This window comes from Watersipora subatra, chromosome 10, assembly GCF_963576615.1.
Source record: "Watersipora subatra chromosome 10, tzWatSuba1.1, whole genome shotgun sequence".
Taxonomy (NCBI): Eukaryota; Metazoa; Bryozoa; class Gymnolaemata; order Cheilostomatida; family Watersiporidae; genus Watersipora; species Watersipora subatra.
The window spans coordinates 32,509,047-32,526,513 of NC_088717.1; the positions used below are offsets into that span (position 1 = coordinate 32,509,047).

Below are 17,467 nucleotides of genomic sequence, written 5' to 3' on the forward strand. Positions count from 1 at the left end.
CGGCACATGACCATTAAGTCGATTTTATACGTCACAGTTTTCGGGATTTTCGAAGGGTTTTCCTCTGATTCTTTATTAGGTAGACCTGTGTTTGGCTGTCTATATCTCAGCTTCTAGGGGGTCAATCTCCTTGATTCTTTTTTTAGAACATCAGTCAACACCTCAAGATAACTAATAAAGCATAATAATATTATGCTTTCTCTATTCTTTAAGAGAGAAGTAGCAAAGGTATCAGAGTTTGATAGCCAAGCGCAGTACAGGAGTAATGATAGAGATAGAAGCTATTATTCAGCGGGTAGATCTTCCCCTAGAGGTAGCCCTAGGAGTACTAGAGGGTATTATGGTAGTGAGGAGCATGATACTAGTAGATATGGGACAAGAGGCCGGGAGTATAACGAGGACAGTAGGAAGTATAGAGACGATAGCAGGGAGAGGCATGTCTCTAGATATAGAGCAAATAGTAGAGAAGGCAGTGAAGATAGATTATGATATAATTGCAGACGTAGTGGCCATGAGATGAAGAGTTGTCCCTCCATTAAATGTTTTTCTTGTAGAGGGCGAGGACATGTATCCTGTTATTGTAGGAATAAAGAAGGAGATGTAGGTTATGACAGACAAGGTAGCAGCAGGAAGTCAGGAGGTAGTCGTGATAATAGCTATGAGCGATTTGGTAGCAGGGATAGTAGTAGGGAGCGGTACAGGGGCCGAGAAAGCCCCCGCTAGACAAGAGACAGGTTAGGTAGGTACAGGGACAACAGTATGGATAGACCTGTATAATGAAAGACGCGAGACGAGCCGGTATAATGAAGGGTGCCGAGATAATAGTAAGGGCGGAAGTGTTAGATTCTCTGGTTCTAGGGATAAATATGATGATGAAAGTTGACTAGGAAGGAGAATTGTACAGGTTTTAAAGGTCAATAGGGAGAACGTTGAATTTACATTTGATACTGAGGCAGAGGTGTCGACTGTAACCGAGGGGACGGCCGAAAGGTTGAACCTACGGCTAGAGGAGCCATCTACTGTCTTGGCGGGAATAGATGGTCGTAAACTAAGAGTAGTCGGTAAAGCAGGTGTTCAGTTGGAAAGTAAATATAGATTTATGGAAACAGAGGTATACGTAATGAAGGGATCTAAGGCAAACTTGTTGGGTATAACTGAGTTGAGGCAGCTGAATTTGTTGGCTGTAGTCAACGCGGTAAGCAACAGCGAGTTTGACCCAGTAAAGGAGTTTGGGGAAGTTTTTCAAGGTCTAGGCACTATGCCAGGTATTTTTAAGATTAAGTTGAAAGAAGGTATAGAGCCAGAGAGGCTGTACTTGCCTCGACCTATAGCCGCAGGTTTAAGAGAGCAGGCTAAGCAGGAGTTGGATAATACGTTGGCAAATGAAGTGATTGAACAGGTTGAAGAACCTACTGAGTGGTGCTCAGGGCTAACTATAGCGCCTAAGACAGAGGGGAAGATAAGGATGTGTGTAGATTTAACTGAACTGAACAGATCTGTCAAGCGAGAGGTTTACCCTTTGCCTAAGATTTCAGATCTGCTCAGTGAATTGTCTAAGGGAACGATGCTTTCGAAGTTAGATGAGAATTCAGGGTTTTGGCAAGTTCAGGTTGAGAAGGGGTCAAAGTCATTGACGACCTTTATCACCCCTTGGGGTAGATATAGGTTCAATCGGATGCCGTTTGGTATCTCCTCGGCTCCTAAATTTTTCCAGAGAGCAATGGAAAAGATTATTGGGGACATGAAAGGAGTAGTATGCATAATGGACGATGTCCTAGTATATGGAAGGGATGCAGATGAACACTAGTCAAGATTGAGGGAGGTACTAGGAAGAATCAGAGGTTCAGGCATAGCGTTAAGGAAGGATAAGTGCGAGTTTGGCAAAAGTGAAATTAGGTTTCTGGGCCATTTTGTTAGTGAGGCTAGCATTAATCCAGACCCATGTAAAGTAGAGGCAGTTCTAGGCTTGAAACCGCCGGTTAGTAAAACGGAGGCTAGGAGGCTCACAAGGATGGTAAATTATTTGAGCAAGTTTGGTAAAGAGTTAGCAGAGCTATGCACGCCTATCTACAATGTGTCAGGGAGTAGATCACAGTGGTATTGGGGTCCAGATCAGGAACAGGCTTTCAAGAAGGTTAAGATAGCTTTATCTAAAGCACCAGTTTTGTGTGCCTTTGATTTGAATAGGAGGCATAGGGTGTCCGCAGATGCCAGTAGAAATGCAGTAAGGACAGTATTGCTACAATTGACTGCGGGTAATGTGTGGCAGCCAGTGGAATATGCGGCGAGAAAAATGTCTGAGACAGAGGAAAGGTATGCGATGATAGAGAAGGAGGCATTGGCAATTACATGGGCATGTGAGAAGTTCGACTACTATCTAGTAGGCAGAAAGTTTGAGGTTGAGACTGACCATAAGCCACTTATTTCACTGTTAGGTGAGAAGGACTTGTCAGCCTTACCCGTCAGGGTTCAGAGGTTTAACATGAGGTTAATGAGGTATAACTACACGATATTTCATACATCCGGGGAGCAAATGTATTTGGCCGACTCTTTGAGCCGACCTAATGGCAAATTGGACAGCGAAAGTGAAATAGTTAGGAGTGAGGATGTAAATACTGCTGTAGTTAGCAGTGTGACTACCGACTAACGATAGAGTTAAGGTCGGAAATGTTGAAAGATGAAGAGGCTGCTGATGTTTGAAATTTGTTACGGAAGGTTGGCCGAGAGGTAGCAAAAGGTTGGGCAGTGAGCTTCTAAAGCTTTATAGTGCAAGGGAATGGCTTACTGTACGGGATGGTCTACTTTTCTTTAGAGACAGGGTATACATACCTAGGTCGATGAGAAAGTTGTATTTAGAGAAGTGTCATGTTGGGCACCAGGGAATTGAGAAATGTCGTCGGAGAGCTAGGTGCCACTTCTGGTGTCCAGGAGTTAGCGTAGCCCGCTGCCCAACAACCCGATTATACAACATGCCCTTTTTTGTTGTATAAATGTATGTACTCACATGTGATTGAAGCGAAGAAGGACTCCGTCTGAATCTCCCCACGCTTATATACTCGCCTTGAAACTACCGCGTCCTTGACCACTCGTAACTTCTTGTAACCTCTCGTAACTACCTGTAACTACCATGACCTCGGACATTAGCGTAGCCCGCTGCCCAACAACCCGATTATACATGCCCTTTTTCTTTTTTTCTTTTTTTCTGTATGGGCCACTAACCTTCCAGAAATACCCTTGAACTCATTCAGCGGCTCACCTTGCTGGTGGAGTTTACCTTACTCTTTAACCCTGGTCCTGGTCCATCAACACATCCTGTGTACCATCGCTCTCGAGCAACCCGGGGCTGCCGTCGTACTCGGCGGCACCACTCTCCGCACTCTCCTGATCCCCTCCACCTATCCTGTCAACTGCGCCATGTTGTATAAATGTACGTACTCACATGTGATTGAAGCGAAGAAGGACTCTGTCTGAATCTCTCCACGCTTATATACTCGTCTTGAAACTACCGCGTCCTTGACCACTCGTAACTTCTTGTAACCTCTCGTAACTACCATGACCTCGGACATTAGCGTAGCCCGCTGCCCAACAACCCGATTATACAACAACGGTAGGTTATTGGGTAGCATACCTGCCAACTCTCATGCATTGGGCGTGAGGCTCACGCAATCACCAAAAAAATGAAAATGCGTGAGATTTTTGCCTCAATTTTCACAATTTTATATATACTATCATTGATACATCAATTGCTCCAAAACCAAATCTCATGAATTGCCCCACTCTTGGGTTGGCAGGTCTGTTGGATAGTCTCTCCTACATACCTAGACTATGGCATCACCTAACATCGTAATTACCGTTTGCTTCCACCCCATTTTATCATGTTTTCTTGCCAGCATCGTTCATTGTTCATCTATGGTTATAGGGCATATTATCATTTTTACATGACAGCTTAAAGGTTGACTTGCAGCAAAATTCACCTTACAGTTATTTGATATCAAAAGATTCACCATATCTTACTCTGTTGTGTTTTAGGTGCAAAATATGTGGGAATGTGATTACAAGCTCTTGAAAGCTCCAAAACGAACAGTTAATCGCAGCCAAACAGGACCGCTGTAGTTTAGATTCTCTTTCCAAAACGGCTCGAATGTGACGTAGCTGTGGTAGATGGTTTCTGTTTACACTTTCATGCAACCTCGTTCGTCGAAATATTTTTACAAATATACTTCACGCAGTCAATAAAACCATGTCTATTGTTCTTACGCGTCTATTTTATCGTCATTGTAAGTCTGTCACTTTTAGCAGTGATATCTTATAACTTACCGTAAAAATTCATTTGTTTTTTAACCTTACTTTGAAGGAGTACATATTATTGTCTGATAATCGTGACGAGCCTGTTGGTCACCTGTGATAATTGTTGGTCACCTGTGATAAACCAAGTATTGGGTCACATGATCAAATTACGACTTGACCATTAGATCAAGCCGAAACGAAACTGTCAAATAGCGAGCATCTATATTTGATACGGGGTCTTCGGTAAAACCTGAAGTGTTTGTCATAAACTAGTGCTATGATAAGTTTATATTGAGCCTTCTATTGGCCTTTCAATTCACGTGAGAACATCATGTGACAAGACAATAACCAAACTGTAATGACTACGTCAGAGAAATAAAGAGATTCCAATCTACGGCGGCTTTTCGTTTTCGAGTTTTTAAGAGCTTGTAATCACATTTCCACATATTTGGCACCTACAACACAACAGAGCAAGACATGGTGAATATTTTGATACCAAATAGCTGTAATGTGAATTTTGTTGCAAGTCAACCTTTAATGAATATTTTTCTTTATTTATAAGTCATTCAGCACATTCTCAAATAGTTTTGTGTTAAATATGGCTATCTGTATATTGGGAACCCTGAGGCTAATCTTAATCGTTGTGTCGGACCTATTGCGCTAAAGTATTTCTGTCATTTTGTTGTTTTGGTCGTCCAAGTTTTCTAACTTCTGTCAGTATGTGCTAAGATAAGGGCTGGCGGTTGATAATTTGCACTTTTTTGTGACCATATTTTGTGAATAATAACTTTGCAAAGTATACTGTTATCTGATCTCACAACGATCGTTTTACCTCAATTGTTTTCATCCTACACTATCCCTCATTCAAAAGTTGCTTTGCTTCTACTTATGATCATTCTTTAGACCAATGATGTATTGTCCGCAAGCTTATCCGAGGCTTGTTGGAGGTCTACTAATAGAATAGATTGTCATAGAATTATTAGTTATGCTCCAAGCATGCTCATCCTTTAAACTGTACCTATATTTTGGTGAAAAAGTTTTTGTAGGGTTATACCTATACCTAGGGTTATACCTATATTGTGAAGGCTAATTAGACACCTTTACTTCTACAAGCTCATAAAATATAACAAATTTTTTTCATTTGGAGGGTTTTCCATCAACTGGTTGTTTTTTTTGTGCTTCATGTGCATGTGGACAAAAGAATCATTGCTACTCAGATAAGTTAAAAGCCCTAAAGTGCTTTGTAATCTGATGAAACTAGACTTGCCGAAATATGGTCGTACATATTTTGGCTATTGTACTTACAAATACAGTTGCCGCTCGAACAATGTTTACCTCCTATAGCGTGAATTCCACCTAACAAATTATTCATATAAAATTTTTGCTTCACAAAATTAAAATAAAGTTGCGTAGTGTTATGTAAAAATTTTATGTAACGTAAAGTGTGAAGTCAGCGCAAGTTCTCAAATTCGATTTGAATAATGTGCATCTCGTGGTTACCCTTAAAATATTGCTTTTTCTTTTGCCGCATTTGAGAGATAAAATGATGCATAGGGTTATCTCTATTATACATGCTGGTACCTTGCTAGTATAGTTCGCCTTGAGAAATCGTCAGATGTGTCGATAAATCACAGATAATAAGTAGGTTCGCAATTACTTATTCCGTGTCAGTGAATGTAATGAGTTGAACTATCATCGAAAGCTATCTTTTATCACATCTTTGAATTTTTTTGACGGATAACCTGACAGACAGATAGACATCGTTCTTATTATAGTAAAATTATATTATTGTTTTACAGTATTTTAGACGTATCAAATATTTTTATTGTTTTCCTTTTGCAAAATAGACCTTGTCTCGAATAAAGCAAAAACTCAATGTAAATTGGCATTGAAGGTGTGTGTTCTCCATAACTCATTGTGAAATTGTCACAACCATGAGCTGGGTGATAGTGATAAGAAAAAATGATAAAAGTTGTTGACATAAACCAATAATACTACAGTACAGTTTGAAATTAGAAACTCAAGTCTTCTTTTTTAAGGTCGAAAGGGGTGAATTTGAGAAAGTCTAGGAACCGATTAGGCAATTTACATGTACTATGCTTTTTGTGTAACATAAAATCCCTGTAACATAAACGTTCTCGGAACAGATTGTTTACGTTGTAATAGCGTCTACTGTACATATATAACAGTAACAGATAAAATATCCAAATACAACATAAACATCCTGATACAAGAGAAGACAAGGACAAACAAAATGCAACATCTCGGTTCTAGATTCTTAAGTTTGCAAAACACTACAAATTGATAGTTGATGTAGAACTGAATAAGGGTATTGTGTTTAGTGATTGCCAGTGCTTATTGTCTCTGCAACTCTGTTGGGATGATCTAATAATAGTGAGTGCATCTTGTTGCGCCCACTATTAGACTCTTGTGTATGTCTTAGCATTACCCTTACATCAGTTCCGTTGCATCCCAGCTTTACCGTTATCAGTTCTCATCAACGTCTGCCTTGCTGCTTTATCTGAAGCAGTGATAAGCAGTGACTACCTTGCAACTTTTCCTAGTTACCCTGTCAAGATTTACATTTCTTTTCGAAGGTTTCAGAGTCAGATCACCTTTCTACTTCAGTTTGCACTTCTCGCTAACCTCTCAGAATCTGTAAAGGTCTGATATCCTGCACTTCAGGTCATTTTTGTGTGCCATTCCTTTAGTTCGTAACTCCCTCTCATCAGCAGATCTGCAGGAGGATACAGGCCATGCTGTGGAGATGCCTGGTTGGCTAGTAACTCTCCTTCAAAAGCATTTTTATTACTGTCTTGGTGAACCCATTAGCCTTGTCAAAGTGAAGGCTGCCGGTAACATGCTCGAATCAAAACCGACTAAAAACAACACACACTAACAAACTTCCTGAACTCGTTGTTGCATACAGCTCTCCACTGTTGCAGACAAACAGCTCTGGGATCCTGTATAGAGTAAAATTCAACTTCATATGAGTGATAATTTTCTTGGACATGAAATCTGACCGATCAAGAAGAGCAAGCTCTGAATACTTTGAACTGTGATCCTCTACAAGCAGGTATGTTTTTTCTTTTGGCTGTACGAGGTCAGTCCCAAATGTCTGCCACTGGTGATCTGGAGTCTCAGTTGGTCTTAATGGCTCTGCCAGTCAGTTGATATGAGAAGTGCCATCTCTGTGGTTATTAACAATCAAGCCATGGCCTAATTGACCATCCCAAGGCGTCGTATGTAGATCCTAAAGGGTGTGCCCTCTCTGAAAGGTTGGCATCACTAAACAATTTTCTACCATCAGAAGCTCTTTGTTGAGGTCAAAAGTTTTCTTCAGCAACCTTGCCATTCAAAACTCGCAATGCCTACCTCGCCGGAACGAACTGTGTCATTAATTCTGTACCAATAGGCTGTACCAACTGCTCTATGTCAGATACCCTTCATCTGGGTTATCTGGCTTTGCTGGATTGTATCTCATTGGTGTGTGGGCTGTCCCATTATTAAAACAGCTCACGTTTCATCTCGTATTGAACCCTCTTCAGACGTAAGTTGAAATCTAGAAGCTTTGTAGGTAGACTGTCGAGACATTTGTTGCCGAACAATGTCGCCAATGACTTGAGGTCAGTTTCAACAGTAACACTGTTCATGCGTGACTCTGTGCTTTATGTGCATTCGTTGGGAAGACTCAATCCAACTTGGATTTGTAAAAAAGCCTCCATGTCATACTTCTTATTCAGCTGTGGCTTGACTTGAAAAAATTCAGTCTGATAAAATCCCAAATACTGTATAATGAAATGAAACGGTTTTACATTAGTTACATGATTTTTGGTGAATACTGATAAATTGAAAGGCATGATGGGCCCTGAAGGTAGTTTTTACCCACCTAAGATTAGACCTGAATTTTGTTCACTGATTGCTGTTCAACTCAAGAAATTTCTGTTATTTGTCTCATTAGCATGTTTTTTTAGCTTTTTTCAGTTTCAGTCTATTCAGGCAATACAGTCGAACCTTTAACCTCTAACAAGTTCATAGGTTTGTCTGTTAAATCATTCTTTAATTCATTTATTCTACAGCCGAAAACATACAAGAACTCTTTGATAAATAAACATACTAAGTTGGAAACAATAAAGTTTATGTAAAAACAAAATTTATGAAGTAATAATCAATAAAAGTATGTTTCCGCTGTTACTATGCTTTGAAGAAATTAAAATGAAAGTTTGGGTTTGTGTAGACTTGAAGGTAAAGGGGGTGACAGAGATGCTCGGCTAATTTGTTCCAACTAAGACGAGATCAAGTTTGCATAAGTTTACCTAGCATATTTCTCTATTTTTCTAGTTCTCTTACTGTTTCTTCCGCCGACATGAAATTTTGAATGCACTATGGTGAAATTATTTTGGGTTTAATGTCAAATATTTGCCAAGTGGTCTAGAACGCCTGACCTGCAAACAAGTTGGGGTCCACCTTTCAACAAATCCCGCTCGTGGTTACAGGAATGACATTCATCCTTAAATTGCTCCCTGCAACTGGGCGTGTCTCCAGTCGGCAAGGTTTCCTTGCCTCTCAACTCAAACATGTCTAGCCAAGATCACAGAGACATTGTTTGTGGTGCAGCGATAACAATGCTCCTAAAAAGGACATAGCCTCTGCTTGCAGTAAGCTATGCAGACATACTCCTTGCAGAATAGAACAGAAAATTTTCTAAAATTTTACATTATGGCTATGCTGAAAGATTAGAATGTCAAGGCTGTTCTCCTTTGAACTGCGATTTTGTGGAAGCATAACTTGATATTTGTTGGGAATATTTTAGCATTGCACATTAAGTTAAAATTTCTGGCATAGTATCAAATAAAGAAAACATTCTTAGTAGAGATATTTTATCTCACCTTGCAATCATTGAATCCTCCTAAATGGTAGTATTACATCCTCCAATTTCCACAAATGATCAACCAACCCATCAAACAGCCTTCGCTCATCAATGTCTTATCTACTATCGAGGATGCATATTTTATAATTTGATGAATAACCTGTGCTAGTTCATCTTTAAATGTCAGCTATCGAAACCCAAATTTAAATAGCATTTAAATACTGTAAGATTGTGTTGTATATGTAGGTGACATCCGATAATGAGAAATGATGCGGTAGGTGAGCTGCTACCGAGACGGGAAGCATGTCCGGCAGTTGCGGTGGTCTGAGTGAGTCTTTGAATCTTTCTAAAAGGCAAGCGAGTCTTCTCTCAAAGAAACGTGCAGCCGAGGAGTTGGAGTTAGCGAGGTATGTGTTGATAACAGACAGCAAACTAACAGATCAGCTAGTTAGAGCTAGCGAGGTATGTGTTGATAACAGACAGCAAACTAACAGATCAGTTAGTCAGAGTTAGTGAGGTATGTGTTGATAACAGACAGCAAACTAACATAATAGTTAGTTGGAGCTAGTGAGGTGTGTTGATAACAGACAGCGAACTAACAGATCAGTTAGTTAGAGCTAGCGAGGTATGTGTTGATAACAGACAGCAAACTAACAGATCAGTTAGTTAGAGCTAGCGAGGTATGTGTTGATAACAGACAGCAAACTTACGGATCAGTTAGTCAGAGTTAGCGAGGTATGTGTTGATAACAGACAGCAAACTAACATAATAGTTAGTTGGAACTAGTGAGGTGTGTTGATAACAGACAGCGAACTAACAGATCATTTAGTTAGAGCTAACGAGGTGTGTGTTGATAACAGACAGCAAACTAACAGATCAGTTAGTTAGAGCTAGCGAGGTGTGTGTTGATAACAGACAGCGAACTAACAGATCATTTAGGTAGAGCTAGCGAGGTGTGTGTTGATAACAGACAGCAAACTAACATAATAGTTAGAGCTAACGAGGTGTGTGTTGATAACAGACAGCAAACTTACGGATCAGTTAGTCAGAGTTAGCGAGGTGTGTGCTGATAATAGACAGCAAACTAACAGATCAGTTAGTTAAAGCTAGCGAGATGTGTGTTGATAACAGACAGCAAACTAACGGATCAGTTTGTCAGAGCTAGCGAGGTGTGTGTTGATAACAGACAGCAAACTAACAGATCAGTTAGTTAGAGCTAGCGAGGTGTGTGTTGATAACAGACAGCAAACTGGCAGATCAGTTAGTTGGAGCTAGCAAGCTTTGTGTTGATAACAGACAGCGAACTAACAGATCAGTTAGTCAGAGCTAGCGAGGTGTGTGTTGATAACAGACAGCAAACTGACAGATCAGTTAGTTAGAGCTAGCAAGCTTTGTGTTGATAACAGACAGCGAACTAACAGATCAGTAACTAGATTCATTCAGTTTGTTTGCCTTCGAAATATCTTTTTACAGGCAACAAGAACTAGAAGCTGCTGAGCGGTGTAAAAAGGCAAAGAAAGAACATCCTCCAGCACCGATATGGACTGAAGCAGATAAAGATGTCTTTTTCAACTCTGTGCTTGCTGTGAGTTACCATGGTCAGCTACTGTCAGTTCTCATTCAGGACTCCTTGTTCTATATCCTTACTAAAGAAATGCACTACTTGGCAACAAAGGGAGTGGAGTCTCTATAGCATACAGTAGCTTCACAGAATTACTTGGCATGAAAGAAACTTCAGAAATAGCTGGAGTGCTTAAATGCCAAAAACATTCAGTTATAAAACCGTGATCGTTCTCAGATAGAGCTTATATTTCACTTCACAATTAGCTATCCCATTTGGCTGTTATAGTCTATTCGTGAATAAAAGATGTTTGTACAGTGCACCCTCAGGATACTATTACCCTGATATACGATTTTTTTACCATATGAAATGGAACATGATGGTTTTTTCACCTCATACGAATCTTATTTCGTCATATGAATTCAACAAATTTTTTTGTCCGAGTTCAAATGTGGCAGTCGGTGTGCTTATTACGTACGTCAAAATAACAACGTCACCGAAATGCTGTTCGCACAAAATATTTTCATGATGACTGAAAGAAACACAATGACCGATTTCTCTCAGTTCAGCAGTTCTCATGTACAATGTATATAATGGTAATATTTTCCCTTCAAAATCAGTAACAAAGTTGGAGTTGTGGTCCTTTCATACAGAAGGTCTCCGTGGTCAGACAACTTCTCTTAACCTGCCCACAAGTGTCCGTTTCATTACGAAAACAGCAATGTTTGGGTTTTCTTGCCGAATTAGGTTCAAAAAGTTTTACACAGGGCCGCTAAAGGTTTTACTAAAAGCCAAGACAGAAACTGATAAGGAATAAACTTTTAGTGATAAAAAGTTGAAATTCAGTAAGATAATTAAAATACATACTAAAACTTAGCTTTAATTGTGTGTGTTTAGTCAGTTAAACTCGTGTGAAGTGAATTCAAAGTTTTTGTTATTCGTACATCTATCTTAAAGGTAAGAACCATCCACGGTACGTAGTACTGCTCATAGATGTTGTAACGTTACATTTTAATGCGGATCATAATTAATAAATTCACTAAATATATTTAAGTTATTGTGAGTAACTATAGTTACTAAGGTTAATATACTCTTTTGTTACCAATTATTAATATGTACAGCACTTATATAAAATTTTGATGATTATTTACCAGGGGATGTTTGCATTATATAATTATTATAGTTTCTATACCCCTACATACGATTTTTTCACCGTACGATGCCAATCATGGAATGGATCAAAATCGTATCCTGGATGTGCACTGTACTAATTTTGTGTAAGTCTCTCTTGCATCTTGTGGAGGCCTATTCATCTGTTAAAGAACACAAGTGTTCTGTGTTGCTGATGTGTATAAAGTATACATTCCAGCTCTAATGAATCAATAGAGCTGGAATCTGTTGAAGAACACAAGTGTTCTGTGTTGCTGATGTGTATAAAGTATACATTCCAGCTCTAATGAATCAATAGAGCTGGAATCTGTTGAAGAACACAAGTGTTCTGTGTTGCTGATGTGTATAAAGTATACATTCCAGCTCTAATGAATCAATAGAGCTGGAATCTGTTGAAGAACACAAGTGTTCTGTGTTGCTGATGTGTATAAAGTATACATTCCAGCTCTAATGAATCAATAGAGCTGGAATCTGTTGAAGAACACAAGTGTTCTGTGTTGCTGATGTGTATAAAGTATACATTCCAGCTCTAATGAATCAATAGAGCTGGAATCTGTTGAAGAACACAAGTGTTCTGTGTTGCTGATGTGTATAAAGTATACATTCCAGCTCTAATGAATCAATAGAGCTAGAATCTGTTGAAGAACACAAGTGTTCTGTGTTGCTGATGTGTATAAAGTATACATTCCAGCTCTAATGAATCAATAGAGCTGGAATCTGTTGAAGAACACAAGTGTTCTGTGTTGCTGATGTGTATAAAGTATACATTCCAGCTCTAATGAATCAATAGAGCTGGAATCTGTTGAAGAACATAAGTGTTCTGTGTTGCTGATGTGTATAAAGTATACATTCCAGCTCTAATGAATCAATAGAGCTGGAATCTGTTGAAGAACATAAGTGTTCTGTGTTGCTGATGTGTATAAAGTATACATTCCAGCTCTAATGAATCAATAGAGTTTAGCTAAAATAACCCAACGCTGTTTTTGCAATTTTGGCTAGTGACATCTATGTTATTATTAGGGTTGGAAATGAAGTGGAATGAAACTACAACCATAGCGTAGGACAAACTGCCACATTCAAACATCAGACCAGAATGTCACATGGAATGTTACATCGAAACATACGTTCCCTAAAACCTCTATTTGAATGCAACCTTTATTTCAATGCCAGGTCTAATAGAACAACACGATAGGCGAAAGGTTGAAAAATGCACTGCCACCCTTTAATTGAAAGGCACCTCTATTTGACCGTCACTGCAACATTTTTTTATGTTAACAAACTAATATTAGAAAGTGGTCAGTTGCAAAGTGTCCACAAAATGGTACTAATAGTGACTCAGCTACATTAATAAAAATTAGGTGTCCCATTATTGCTGTAGCGATTGCCATGTTTTTAGTCACGTCTGCCCGAGGAGATTGATCGTCACAACCATCAGAACTACACTCTGTTTCGCATTAGGTATTCAGACTGATAGATGGCAGATATTCAGGCTGATAGATAGCAGGTATTCAGACTGATAGATAGCAGGTATTCAGACTGATAGATAGCAGGTATTCAGACTGATAGATAGCAGGTATTCAGACTGATAAATAGCAGGTATTCAGACTGATAGATAGCAGGTATTCAGACTGATAGATAGCAGGTATTCATCATAGGCAAGGTTGAAGAGTGGTCATTACTTGTAAAACATAAGTGAGCGAGATGCTGTATATATATGGCGGTTACTTATTGCAGTGTGGCCGAGATTTTGATAAGATTTACAAAGTTTGTGTAACAAAGATGTCCGTTATGAGACCACCATCGCAGATCAAACGCTACTACGCGACTATAGTGAAGACCGTCCAGAGAGCGATCAACATGACATTAGGTAATGTACAGCCAATTGTACCTACATTGTACATGTACATTGTACATGTACACGTTATATGTATGCTTTCATGCATTGCTTGAAACCTTTCATAGCTTTCTTCCTTTCCCGCAGTTGGATTTTTTTATATTAGCTACAAGTCTGTTAAGGTGTAGTTGTGTTTACCAACAGCTTTTGTAGGTTTAGTTGCAGTAGTTCAGCAGTTACTCTTGAAACTCTTTTACTACCAAATTAATTATTGTACCGGGACATAATTACATAGTCGGTAAAACCTAATATTTGACTTGGGCCTTGTGTAGATTGCCATAACCTTTGAACTATGCGGTCTATAAAAACTGTTTTGATTCTGATCTGTTTGTATAGAACTTTACATTAGCTGATGCCATAGAAAAAGGCCACAGCTGTCTTGCAAAATCAACACGGACACTTTTTCGGCTATTTTCGCTACTACTTTGAGCAAGTTCTCTCAATGCGAAAATATTTTTCGCCATAAAAAATCAACAAAAGTTTCTCGCAAAATTCAAATTTTACAGTCGATGCGTTGATTCCGTCGAAATAAAAATCATGTCATTGTGCTGTTTGCCGAAATCCCTCTAACAATGAATGAAAGAAATACGATGCTTGATCTCGTTCAGTTTGGCGTTATTCGTTATTGGGAAAACGAAACCAGAAACAGATATGTGATAAAACTTTAGCAATGAAAAAGTTGAAGTTCAGTAAAATAGTTGAAAATACATAGTAAAACTTAGCTTTAGGTGCATGTTTAGTAAGCTAAATACATTTAAGTTAAGTTCAGCGTTTATGTTATACGTTTGCCTCGCAAGTAAGAACTCCCTACGGTACGCACTGCACATAGTACATTGCAACGTTACATGTTATTGCAGATCATAACTACTAAATACACTTAAGTTACCGTAGGTAACTATAGTTACTAAAGTTAACATATTATTTTGTCAGTAACTTTTAATATGCACAGCATTTATATAAAACTTTGATGATTTTTTACCATGGAGGGTTTGCATTAAATATTGACTATGGATTTTTATATCACTCTATACAAAATTTTCGCCGTATGATGCCAACACTAGAACGATTTAAAGTTATATGGCCAGGGTCTACTGTATTTAATGCTAGCACCCCTTGGTAAAAAACATCAAGATTTCATATGCTACTGCACATAATTAAAATTAGTGACAAAATATTATGTTAACCTTAGTAACTATAGTTACCTACAGTAACCTTAGTGAATTTAGTGGTTATGATCAGCAATCAAATGTAACATTACAATATACTATGTGCAGTACGTACAGTAGAGATTTCTGGCCTTCGACACAGATTTATAACAAACTTTGAATTTAACTTATGAATTTAGCTTACCAAACAAACTTGAAGCTAATTTTTAGTATGTATTTCACTAAACTTTAGCTGTGTCATCGTCTAAAATTTACCACCTTTCTGTTTCTGGATTCGTTTCCACTATAACTTATAACAAATTACGCTGAACTGAGAGAGAGCTGACATCGTATCTCTTTCCGGCGTTGTGAGAAGGATTTCGGTGAATAGAATGTCGGCATCTTCGTCATTTTGACATTATCAGCACACTGACTGCCAAATTTTAAGTTTGACAAAATTTTTTGTTGATATCATATGGTGAAGAAAATGTTGTATGGCGTCTGGCGAGGACGAAAAATATCATGTTCTACATGGTAACCTGAGGGATGTACTGCATCTACCATTGTTAGACTTCTCTGTGACAAATTGAGCAGAACCCTGTGTCTTATGAGGAAAATATATCCTCTCGCATATGATGATATGGAGCAAATATCGGAACAGAGGCACTTTGTATGTCACGGTTTGATTGTGCTAGCAATGTTGCTGTGTTATTCAATATACATGTACATGTATATTAATATACATGTACATGTATATTAATATACATGTGTAATAATATACATGGACATCATACATTGATGTGCCTCTCTGGTAATGGACCATGTATAATATTATACATGTATAATAATATACATGTACATCATATATTGATGTGCCTCTGTGGTAATGGACCATGTATAATAATATACATGTATACTAATATACATGTACATCGTATATTGATGTGCCTCTCTGGTAATGGACCATGTATAATAATATACATGTATAATAATATACATGTACATCGTATATTGATGTGCCTCTATGGTAATGGACCATGTATAATAATATACATGTATAATAATATACATGTACACGTATATTGATGTGCCTCTCTCGTAATGGACCATGTATAATAATATACATGTATACTAATATACATGTACATCGTATATTGATGTGCCTCTCTGGTAATGGACCATGTATAATAATATACATGTATAATAATATACATGTACATCGTATATTGATGTGCCTCTCTCGTAATGGACCATGTATAATAATATACATGTATAATAATATACATTTACATAGTATATTGATGCGCCTCTCTGGTAATGGACCATGTTGGTAGAGTATGGATGACCTCATTGAGCAACAGCAGTTATATCAATTATATCACTCTGTGTATAAAAGCTTCAGGTGTGGTAGTTAGAAACATGTATTATGTCGAGGGCACACAACTTCAAAGTTATCCATGAAACTCTCGATTTTTACTTGTGTTATGCCATTGAATTTCTTAGTGTCCAAAAATAAAGATGCCAATGAACTGTTTGCCATAATTAACTGGGCGGAATTTCGTCGACGACTGGGCTCGGAGGTGGCTGTCATCACCAAGCATGCCGAGTGGCTTAAGCAGTTAGTCTATACAGGGGAGACAAAAATTCGGCGTCGTGGCAAATTCTACAGGTAAGAATGCCTAATGACACTTTGGAGAGATGACATAAATGTTCAGTGGCACTTTCAAGAGATGACATAAATGTTCAGTGGCACTTTCAAGAGATGACATAAATGTCTAGCGAAGCACCTAAGGGATGACATCATAAATGCTTGGGAACACATTGAAGCTGGCTCAAGCCTGGTTCCCAAATCAATTGCGAGACCCCGATGGTAATCTTGCACAGCAAAGCGCTTGCGACGCTAAGCTTGGCTGCTTCTGTTCACATAAAGCTTCATCGCTAATAACCGCATGAAAATGTTCGCTCGACACGCAGTTTCGATCATGATGACCTTCACCTGTACAGTGCATTTCGGGTAGGTTTCGGTTGCGGGCTTTCGCAAAATTTGAACAGCGCTAAACCCTTTGAGATCATTTTGATCGATGTTTGCGTTGACCGCCGGCAATTACCTGTGGTACTCGGTGCTGTTGGCGGTGATTTACGGCCTACATAGGAACCGGGCTTTGTTATTGTTAGTCTCCCAAGTGCATTTGCATTTTGCGTCCTCATTCCGATTCAAGCTAAACAAATTTTTCCGACATTCAGTCAACCTTGCTCTCATAGCCTCTTGTCTTTCTATGATTAATGCATATAATCGGATAGTTAGCCCTATCAAAATCCTTTAGTTTTGATTGAGAAACGTGTGAAATGTTTTGAAAAGCAGAAAAGATTATAACAGATCATTATTGCTATGCGTGTTATCTTTAATGAAGTAATTTTTATTTATAAATAGAATTGCAGATTTTTACGCATCCAGGTTTTGTTATATACAAAAGGACACTATGTTTCACATCATTTACTAATGTGAACTGTTACATATACAGACACTATGTTTCACATCA

At 38.5% G+C, this 17,467-nt stretch overlaps 1 protein-coding gene across 4 annotated transcripts in view; it reads left to right on the top strand.

The window, feature by feature from the left end:
- LOC137405652 (uncharacterized) overlaps window positions 1–17,467 on the top strand; it is a 66,786-nt gene that overhangs the window by 2,098 nt on the left and 47,221 nt on the right. For 2 of the 4 annotated variants that reach the window (XM_068091983.1, XM_068091982.1), the window contains exons 2-5: window positions 9,404–9,564; window positions 10,631–10,742; window positions 13,623–13,755; window positions 16,431–16,596. In XM_068091983.1, the coding sequence (XP_067948084.1) occupies window positions 9,461–9,564; window positions 10,631–10,742; window positions 13,623–13,755; window positions 16,431–16,596 (515 nt within the window). In that variant the 5' untranslated portion in view covers window positions 9,404–9,460. Of the gene's footprint in view, window positions 1–7,232; window positions 7,364–9,403; window positions 9,565–10,630; window positions 10,743–13,295; window positions 13,393–13,622; window positions 13,756–16,430; window positions 16,597–17,467 lie in introns of those variants that run through there. The other 2 variants (XM_068091981.1, XM_068091984.1) reach the window with 2 other exon arrangements.